At 42.6% G+C, this 10,900-nt stretch overlaps 1 protein-coding gene across 2 annotated transcripts in view; it reads left to right on the forward strand.

The window, feature by feature from the left end:
• Nucleotides 1–5,503: 5,503 nt before the first annotated feature.
• Nucleotides 5,504–10,900, forward strand: part of EPC2 (enhancer of polycomb homolog 2) — a 49,524-nt gene continuing 44,127 nt past the window's right edge. For both annotated transcript variants that reach the window (XM_062637743.1, XM_062637744.1), the window contains exon 1: nucleotides 5,504–5,890. In XM_062637743.1, coding sequence (XP_062493727.1) covers nucleotides 5,738–5,890 — 153 coding nt within the window. In that variant the 5' untranslated portion in view covers nucleotides 5,504–5,737. The remainder of the gene's footprint in view (nucleotides 5,891–10,900) is intronic.

The following is a 10,900-nucleotide window of genomic DNA, read 5'->3' on the forward strand; positions in this document are numbered from 1 at the left end:
GTATACATTTATAAACTTGGCTTTCAGGATTCTCTCCGCTAGATTTTTCTCAATGACAGTTGAGTAAATCTCTCTTTAAGGCCTACTGTTAATTTTTCAAAACTCAATCACATAAATACAATCCTAACTGTGTACCAACTTTAACAGTAGTTTTCTAGTTCTGGCGTAACCGTTCTTTTTCTCTTTACTGGTCACTGGGTTGTAAAGTCACCTTTTTCCCCGGTGGCAAAACAAACAAATGTGCAACATTTACATGAGTCATGCGTCAGCAGTGCAAGCTGCAGCACTCTTCAGAATGGCCATGAAGGGACTAGCCTGTGCCATGCTGAGCATCATCTGGTTTTGTTTAGTGCAAAGGGTGTTTTTTTTTTTTTTGTTGAGGGGGATGGAAAATAACAAAGGGTGTTTGTTTTTCTTAAGAGATATAATAAAAATCTATGCTGAGATTTGGTGGAGCTCGATGACCTTACAGGTCTTTTCCAACCTAGTTGATTCTATGATTCTACGATTTCCTCCTATACTGAAGGGGTTTGGTATTTACACTCTTTGGCATTACCCCCTTCTTCATCTGTTCATTTGCATATATTTGAAGAAATGGTGTAGAAGCAGCTGTAGCTCTGAAGCCCCTGGCCAGTCTGCCAAACCCACATGTGAGTAACCGAAGCAGCTGCCTTAACATGATCTCACCTCACACTTCAACTGCACCATCCACGAAATCACACCATGCAACGTTGATGATGCTGCATAGGATGTCCTGTCAAGCCTTGCTTGTCAAACACCAGAAGAGCCACCAGTTCTCTGCATGCTGACCATTTTCAACATGAAGTGATGTCAGATGGGCTCAAAATGCTTTGAGCATGGTGGTCAGTGGGTTTATCTCTTAAGACAAGGTGATTTCTTTAATCCATGTGTCATATATAAGCCATGAACATCCTTACTATTAAATGCCCTTTGGTGAAAAAGTGTTGCTGTTATAGAACACTGCTTTGTTTTGAAATGCATCATTTTTACTTCATATTCTATACTTCTCAAAACCCCAGATTTCTGTCTCTGAGCTGTGCTCATAAAGGTGGTTAACAGCTTTACTTCACTTCTACATATGCTCAGTTTAAATACTGTGAGATAAATATAGACATGAAGGCATGTCTGCATCAATGAGGAACAAATTTCAGCCTACAAAGGTACAACTTCATGTCTTTACAAGTGCCTGCAAATGACCTCTCTGAAAATGAAAGCTGTTGGCAACCTCGGTGATTGGTATCTGTTGGGCAAACTGGTTGTTCTAGGAAGTAGAAGGAAGTAGTGTGTCATATAAACGTGCAGGTTTATGGAATGAAATTCTAAAACAAATATGTCTGATTTCATAATTGCTTTGTTGTTAACTTACTTGTTGAATTGTATCATAAAAAAGCGCAGTGACAGTCAATAGTAGATTTATCTTTGGACTAAGAATCCAAGATTTTATACAAAAGGCAACAGCTGCACCAGGTTCCTTTAAAAGAGCTGATGACCCCTCCGGTGCTGTGCTAACCTTCAGACATAAAGCACATTTTCCTTTCATTTTAAAACCTGTTCCTTGACATGGATATTTTTGGTATAAAACTCTTAAATCAGGAGCTTCCTGCTGCTTCCCAGCTCAAGCATTTTTCATCATTTTACCTTCCTGCTATAATCTGGAGAAGGAACTATTTTCATAGCTGCCTTTTTATTTAGTTCTATACAGTGTCCACTGCTGTTGGGCTCAAGATTTTAACTCTATTTTCAACTTATTTTTCAACTATTTTCATTTAGCTTTAAATCTTGCAGGAAGCTATTTCATACTAGATTTCAGGTTTCAGCTGATAGGTTTTGGTGACCTTAAAGAGGAAAATGTGCAGGCTGCCAGTCCCCCAAACACTTCGAATAATTTGAAATAGAAATGGTTTGGAACAGCTGACACATTGAACTTTGAATATTACCAGCTAAGCATGCTTACTAGCTACTTTGATCAAGCTCTTTTTCCTGACAAAACTCCCTTTGAAATGAATAGGACAGAGGTTCCTTTCACTTCAATGGGAGTTCTCAGACATGGGGAGAAAGGACGACTTCATAACCTTTAAAAAGACTCCCCTAGTCCATTCATATATCTCCGGGAAAGCTCAGCACTTTTCCTTGTGCTGAAGTTGCTAAGCCAGCCTTCTGGCTACTTTTAGGCTCCCTTCTAGTGAAGCTTTGCTTAAACACAAGATCAAAACACTCTATAATGGGGCTGCTGCTACCGAGGCAGGAATCCTGAATGCACAAGGGCTCTATCAAGTGACATCGGAAGTATTTGTTAGCATAGATTTGCCAGCATCACTTTGCTAATCACATCTTCTAACCTCACACAGTGCTTCTCTGGCACGTTGCAGAAGACAAGTCTCCTACACATTCATGTCTTGATGAGAATTTTTGTGTATTTGCACTCATTAGCACTAAAATTCTAGTTATCTTTTAACATCACATAATTGATTATGGTTTCAAACACCCCACAAGTCTGAACAACACCATGACTTTTCAGAGGCCATTAACCACTTCTAGAATCTCTGCTCCTATACCATCCATGCTTTTAATTTTTTAGCACTTCTACTTATAACAACACCCAAAATAAAGAATTATTACATGCCCATGTCACAGTAATGTACACTGAGATTTCTTGATATAATCTTCTACAAGGGATGATTCTGCTTGGTGTAAGACTAATGCAGTGAGATGTATATTATTAGCGAAAAAATATAAAAACAGAAGAAACTTGCAAAAAGCCTACCAGAAATAATGACTGGTTTAGGCAGCTATTGTGAGAACAAGCATTCCTTGGTTTAAATGTCACTGTAGAGAAGCAGAACCAAAACCAAGGTTGGTAAAGCACCCAAGCCTATGGAACTCTTAAACTTTCACTGATAGATGTGTTCAAATGAAATTTGGGTATTTTTGGTCTATCCAGTATGCAAGTGTTCAATTCCATTATCTTCTATAGAAAATACAAAGACAAGTCAGAATTCAACCAATGAACAAGTAATTTCATCTGAGACATTGGTTGAGATTTGTGCATCAGAATTATTTTATCTATAGGTCAGGTACAGCTCACATTTTTTTTAGAGCTGAATGTCTTCAGAAAACCTGTAATATTTTACAAGATGAAGAGACCAGATTATGTACTCAAAAGATGTATGGTTCTGGCTTAAAGCTAAGCTAGTGTAAGTTGAAACTTTAGTTCTGTCCACATTCGGCTCTGTGCAACAGCTTTTTTGAGTACAGGGCATTGCTGAAAAAAAACTGCATTGCCTGTAGAAATAAAATAATGGGATGGGTTTAGGACTAAGAGCCACCTTGAGGGTAAATACGTTGCTTTTTTTGTTTTTTTAAAAGCAGTGAAAAAGACCAGCATATGCACACAAAGGGCAAAGGTTATTAGTATCTATTCAGTTCTGCTAACTGAAAAGCAAAAAACATCTTATGGCAGTGTGTAAAATGCCTCTTTCTTGCTAGAAGGGAAGCAGAGAGAGGAAAGTCTTTCTCGTTTTATAACAACTTGAGGAAGTATTTCAGGAGGAACTGCCTGTTCCAAGCAGCTAACCTAACCTTTTCACATGCATGATATCTGTAAAGCAGGGCTGTAACACCATCTGTGTAATGATGCTTAAATGGAAAATTCAAGAAACATGAGCTGAAAATGCATTTTATTTACTGGAAGCGCAACTCATGCCACTCATATGCTGTTTGTCAACAGCTGTAGGGGAGGCTCACACTTGGGTGCAATTTTAGATATCTGTGCTAAGATGTGAAGGTAGATGCTGGTAGAACTATAAATTCTAAGCTAGAAACTATATGACTTTTAAATATTTGCATGTTAACTCTAATCCAAATCAGGAATTGTTTATTTTTACAAATAAAAATATTCTAAGGGAATTGAGATAAGTGCAGTCTATTAGTTTTGTTCTCTGTTCCTTTTATTTTTTAAGCTTAATTTTTTCCTATGCTTCTTACTGAACATTAACCTGATGCTTTGATAGGAGTTGCTAATGTAATTCCAGATATCTTTTGCAAGCTGATTTGGGCCCATGGCTCATGAATGTGATGTTATGGCTGCTTTTATTTTTTCACCCTCCTGTGCCTTACTGCACTTGTTTCATCTTCCTTATCTCTCTGACACAATTCTTTGTTCTTCATTTTGTAAATCCTGTGTTATGAACTGTAGTTGTATTTACTGTATAAAACTATATAAATAACATGCAGCAGGTAACTAAAAATGGACAGCAATGGAGGGGCTGAACCTATTTGGTCAAGCTTTTGGGGTTGTTTTTGGGTCTTCCCCCCCCCCCCCCTTAAAAAAATATTAGATAGAATTGGCACTGTGTTTCAGATGGTAACATCGTCAAGTTTTGCCTGCCTAATGGTTCCAGTTTGTTTCAGAGACAGAAGTTTGCATTGACAACTCTAAAAGCTCTAAGGTGGAGATGAGAAAAAGCAGTTGGCCTCATCTCAGAGTGTCAAAATAATATGGAAGTGATGATGTAATTGAAGTACTAAAGGTCTTTGGTGAAGGGCTTCCCAGTCAATACATTGAAGAGTGGGAAACTGTGATTGTTAGACGATTACAGCTTTGTCCACACACAGAACCTGGGATGATACTTGCCAAATCTGGTGCGTCGAACGTTGCGTCCTCTGAAAGTGGGCTGAACTGATCAGGAGTGGGACACTTCCATAGCAGAGGAGCATCAACGTGCATAAATCACGCAGCTATCCCCGAGTAACTCCAGACCTGTGGCCAAGTCTGTAATACAAACTTCTGCGCATGAGAAGCACCTTATTTTAATGTACATGGAACTTAACCCCTCTTCGAGGCTCAGTCCGTGCGGAGAGCCACACAGGACATCACTCCTCGCGGGCGGGGGGACACAACTTGACAGGTATGAGTTTGTTCCTGAAGTGTTGGCTTGCATCAGTAACTGAGGTTTAATTCTCCTGATGGGTTTTTATCGCTAAAACTTTTTCAGTTCAAAATAGCTAACGATGCGGGCGCTGAAGAGAGGAGCCTGCGGCCGGAGAGCCGGCTCCAGCCCAGCAGAGGAGCCCGCCCTTCCCGCCTCGCCACGGGGTTACTCTCGGCGTCTGTCACCGGCTCCGGGACGGCCGGCAGCAACCAGCAGCGGCCGGCAGCGGCGGAGCCCACCGCTTGCAGCTACCGTCCACCCCGGCACCGCTTTCTCCAGCCAGAAGCTCCTCCCGCCTCACCCTCCCAGTGCTCCGCCAGCAGCGGGGAGCGACAGGGAGACGGCGGGTCCTCACGCAGGCCTTCCCTACCCCGGCCGGACCCGGCCCGCCTCAGACAACCGCGTCCACACCACCCTCCTCAGCCTCCCGCCCTCAGCTGCGCGCGCACCGCGACTGCTCCTCCACCTCCTCCCTCCAGGCCTCTCCCCCCTCTTCCCCCCCCCCCGAGCTCTCGCGTTGGCTGCCGGGATCGCTGGCCGCTTTGCTTAATGTCCGCCATGTTTGCCATGGCGCAGGGAGCGGATCGAGCGAGCCCGGCGCGGATCTAGGGCTGCGGGGCGTGCGCTGTGAGCTACGGGCGGCCCCGCGGAGAGCTGTTCCGGGGCGGCGGGACCCTCCATGGTGGTGCGGGCCGGGTGCGGGAGTGGCTGGGAGGCGGCGGCGAGGCCGCACTGAAGGCCCCCCCGCCCGCCCGGCCCCGGGGTGTTATTGTGAGGGGGAGACAATGAGCAAACTCTCCTTCCGAGCCCGGGCGCTAGACGCCGCCAAACCGCTGCCCATCTACCGCGGCAAGGACATGCCCGACCTCAACGACTGCGTCTCCATCAACCGGGCTGTGCCGCAGATGCCCACGGGGATGGAGAAAGAGGAGGAATCGGTAAGGGAGCGCGCAGGGGGGGCACCATTGTTTATCAGACACCCCCCTCCCCTCACGGGAAATAGGCCATTGGCATTCGCCAAGCGCACTACGCACGCTCCCCACCGCAGCGCTGCACGGTCCTGACGGGGCCCTGCGCAAAGAGCGCAGCGTAAACTGCTGTCCGACGCCGTAAGCGGGCCCTGCTCCGCCATCTTCTTTGCGTCCCGACTCGCGAGTGTTTTGATTAGTGGGGGGAGGCCTTTACGCTAGCGTAAGGAGGAGGAAGGCGCAAGATGCATCTCTGAATGAGCGAGCGAGTGCTGCGGCCGCAGTTGGCGTAGCGTGCCTTTGCTGCCGCCGCTTCCCTTATGCGTGGGGAGCGAAGCGGGAGTGGAGCAGAGCGGGGCGGACCGGCGGGAGGGCGCGGGCTTGCGGCTGCCGCTTGGCTCGAAGTGCTGGCTCGCTTGCCGTAGCGGCCTTGCGGCGGCTCTGGGAACGGAAAGCGGAGGAAGCGGGAACGGGACGGCTTGCCTCTCCCTGAGGCAGAGCGTTGCAGAGTGCCCCGCCGGTGCACTGCCGGCAAGCTGGGCGCTGAGAGGCTCTTGGGGACGCTGCAGCGACAAGCGGCTTTTTGCCTCTTCTGTACCTGCTGAAAGCAGAGGACGGTCGTGGACTGCACTTTGCACTTGTACACTGGCATGGCAGGGGGCTGGAGTGGACAGCGAGCAGCTGTGGCTTGTAGAGCTGCTGCAGGAGTAATTCTCGATAGTTGTAACGAGTGAGCGCCCTGCTCGTACTTTTTCAGAAGAGGTGCTTTGTGCTGCCCGGTGTACATACCGTGTCAAATGCATCATGTGGATGTGTTGCACTGTTAAGACTTTTAAGCGTTTAAATTTTTTCTAAATAAACTAGCAAGTGTTAAAAATAGATATGTGTTTTTTTTATTCTTTTAGTGTTGGGGTAAAAAGGGGGGAAAAACTGTTGTCCACTTAAAGATAAGTGTTTGGGGCTCTTGTTGAGGGGTACGAGAGCACTGCTTTGAAAATGCTTGCCCACCGTTCTTGTGTTTTTTTTTGAAGGTACTGCTTTGTATTACTGATCTTTAAGCATTGACTCTTACTCTCTTTAGAATTGTATAAGGCTTAGGTACAGGCTGGTGTCTAATGTGTCTGTACTTGTATGTAGAGCCGATAGTAAATGCACCCTCAAGAATTTCTTCAATGAATCCGTGTCTCCGCCTCAGCCAAGCCTCTAGGCATGTGGATTGGCTTTTCAGATGTTACAGCTGTCAAAAGAGGCTCCGTGCTTTCCTGATTGGTTTTTCTCACTTGACTGTGGATATTAAAGGCACCCCCTGTCTTACTGTTGTTGGGGTTTGTTAGTTTTTATTTTCTCCATTGTTTTACAGTGTGTAATACACTGTCCTTAAAGCTTCTAGTACTTCCCGAAAAGTAAATTTCTGTTAGAATCTGGGAGTGTATCTGAAAGAAACAAGTGTGGTATTAATGAAGCAGTCTTGGAAAGTAATTTGATTTTCAAAGTCTACCTTGCAGTCCTGTGCTTGCATTTAATGTTTATAAAATATGCTTTATTTTTCACAGTTTTGTGTTAATTTTATAAATCATGTTTTAAATAAACTTTTTAATGGAAAATTGCTGTAAGAGTTCAAGATGCCTGTGGACCGCTTAAATGAATGTGAAGATCAGGTTTATATTTCAATAAAAATGCTTTAGTGCTGTATGAAAATGTTGCTTTTCTGTAAGATTATGGTTTATTTTCTCTGTGCTGAGATTTGGCTATATTTGGTTCATTATGCACTAGTCTCAAACTGAAATGGTCATTGAAGTGGTTTATATGCGTAGTGCTAGATACATCAGCCGGACAAGGCTATAAACTTCCTGTTAATAGTACTGCCATGGAGTGACAGTTTCATTCATGGGATAGCCCTTTTCCCAGTGTGGCGCAAATAATTATTTAATGTAGATTTCTGTGGCGGTGTGTAAAGCCCTTCTAGGAAAAGCTGTGTGGAGAACAGTAGTTACATAGTTGAGAAATATTTAAACAGCTTTTATTCATAGTAGTTTCTGTGATCGATGTGTTGTATTTTGAAAGGTACTTTTGAGGGGAGAGAGAGATCCACGTACTGTTTTTTGACATCTCCATCACTTGAATGTGTCAAGGCCTCTTTTTATCAGAGGCTTTTGCCAGGGGTGAATCTTTGTGGAAGGTGTTTGAACCATCAGGGTAGCTCATGATTTACGTGTGCTGTACAGACACAAAGCTTGTGTTGCTCTGGCCCCAGTGTGCTGCCTGCCTTCCTGTATGCAACCTAGGTGAAATCAGGAAAGTCTTGTAAGTACACTGTACTACTGTATCATGAGGTCGGAAATCATCTTCCAGAGGGCTGACTTTCACTGAGAATTAAGTATTTACAGGTTTACAGGATGTAAAATGGCTAAAATTGACATAGCTGGTCTGTTCTTTACAAGCTAGTCTCGCTAGTACAGGCATGTGATTTACTTTGTTCATGTTTGGTGTTTTGTGTAAACAGAAATTCAGATTTTGGTCCGTTCAGTTTTAATGTGGGTTTTTGTGTGTGGGTGGTTTGTGGCTTTTTTTTTTTCCCTAACTAGTAGTATTGTTTGTAACTATAAAGGCTTAAAGCCTGTGAGGCCTTAATGATTATCACTCATTTCTACAACTATTATCAAAGTTATTTGGACCAAGTATTAAAGTGTCATACAGTCACTGCAGTCCCAAAATGGACAACCATACACACTGCTAGTCATCCCACTAAAAGTATACTACCCAGTTCATTTGTACGAGCATCTTTATTTGACTTTTCTTTTGGTTTGATCTTGATGAATATTCTGGAACAATTTCTGTTTAAGTATCTTGGAGATTTATATCCACTCGTAGCATTTTACAGTTCAGCAACTCATTTCTCTCACTCGAAGATTCCAGCTGTGAAAGAATTAGGCTTCTGGCCTGTAGCATGTTTATGTTAGCAAGTGTTTGTAATTTACTCTAAATTAAACCTGAGGAAGAAAACTCTGTGGGTTTGTTTTTTGTTTTTAAACTCATGTGAGAGAGTGGTTAATATTAAGCAAAAGCAGGAGGATGACCATGAGCTGCAAAAACTGAGCAGGGACATCTTGTATTATTGTGGTTTTTTTGTTTTTGTTTTTTGTTTTTTCCTGTGATGAGTAAGAGTTGTATTTCATAATATGAATGAATTCTTTTGGCTGGAAGGGGAAGAGTTGCAGAATAGATAAGCCCTGTTTTTGTTTCTTACCACACAACTGCATGTTTTTTTATTTGAATGCTTATTAATGGAGATGGGAGAAAAATCAGGCTTAATAATGAGGCAAACTGAGGCTGAAGGCTTTTGGAAGTAAATTGACTCAAGTTGTTAGTGAGCTAAAAGCACGTGATAATTGATTATACTGAGATTGCCTAGTCGAAGCTGTTTGAACATTCATTTCAAAATTCTTGTTTGTTCATTTACAGTTAAGTTTGACATCACATGGCAAGGGTAAGGTTATAGAGGAGAAAGTGCACAAATAGCAAGCTAAGAACATGGTTTAACCTTATTAAAATGCTGATGGAGTGTGAATGAAAAGTTACTTTCATTCTCAGTCCTTGAATAATGACCTCAGATGATCTTTCACTGATCGTTAAGTAGTGTTCAGTTTGAGCATTTTGACAGATGGGAAGTAGTTGACTTGAAGAAATTTACTTTTTTCTTGCTTTTTCTTCTGTTCATACTCCATCTCTTGGTTTCAGTTCCTGTTGTAATGCTGGAAACTTGAAGTGCTTGTCATCTGGCTTGAAGGCATCCTGGAGCTAGTGATGCTTCTGAAGCAGCATATTTGTTCTTTCAAAGCAGGAAGCTTTGCACAAGTCATAGTGTTTTGTTTGGATATTTTTGCTGATACAGTGTAACATAATATTTTTGATGATACAGTGAATTGGGGGAGTTCAGGCAGGAGGACTTTGAAATATGTACATAACACACATGAGATTAATTTAATGGCAACAATTTTTAAATAAAAGTTTGATATAACCTGGCCCTACATTCACCTTTCCTTGTACACATTCTTATGCATAGACATTTTTGTATGTGTGATTTCTGTTTATAACATCAAATAATAGTAACTTAATCTTTTTGGAGGGTCTTCATCCTGCATGTATGAGCTTAAACATGTTGGTGCTGGCTGGGGACTTCAGGGGTACTCTGCTTTTGTCCCTTCTGCCTAGTGTTCAAATGGCACACATTTTACAGAGCTTGCATTGTTTTGTTCATCTCATTAACCAATGGTATCACTTACTTTTATAAAGGGATTCATGGAGTTGTTCACATAGTAGAGCTGATGATCAGCATAAAGACATATAGTCTTGTTTGATACATACTCTGTATATTGGAATTGAGTTTTGTGCATCTGTGCCACCTGCTTGCTTTCTGCAACAAAGAGTTTGGAGTCTGCTTGAATCTCCCCTCTCTGCTCCAGAGACACTTTCACGTCATTATTGGGAAGCATGCATGTTTTAAAGCTGGTTTTGTACATGGAAATGTTAACAGATAGGAAAAAAATATATTCATGCTATGAAATGCATTTTTAATCCTAAATTAGTAATTATTTATACTAAATAGTAATTATTACCGCAAGATAGCTTAAAGCATTTAGTTTGAATTTTGTGATGATGATGGTATTTTAGAGACTAAGTTTTGTTCTCAGTTGTGCTGTTGACATCCATGACTTCTAGGTACATGCTTAAATAAAGGTAGTCAGTTATTACAGACTCGTACAGAAAGGGTGAGATTGGAAGGGATCCTGGAGGTCATCTTGGACAGCCCCTGCTCAGGCACGGCAGCCTGAGCCTGTTGCCCAGAACTGTGTCCAGATGGCTTTTGAGTATCAACAGGGTGGAAACTATCAAATATGTGAGCACTTAAGGTACTGATCACGAGTACCTACCTGCTACTGACTGGTGCACTCAGGTTTTAAAGCCATAAATATACATAAA

Source organism: Pezoporus occidentalis, unplaced genomic scaffold, assembly GCF_034315485.1.
Source record: "Pezoporus occidentalis ecotype Australia unplaced genomic scaffold, CSIRO_AGI_Poc_V1 ctg54, whole genome shotgun sequence".
NCBI classification, from domain to species: Eukaryota; Metazoa; Chordata; class Aves; order Psittaciformes; family Psittacidae; genus Pezoporus; species Pezoporus occidentalis.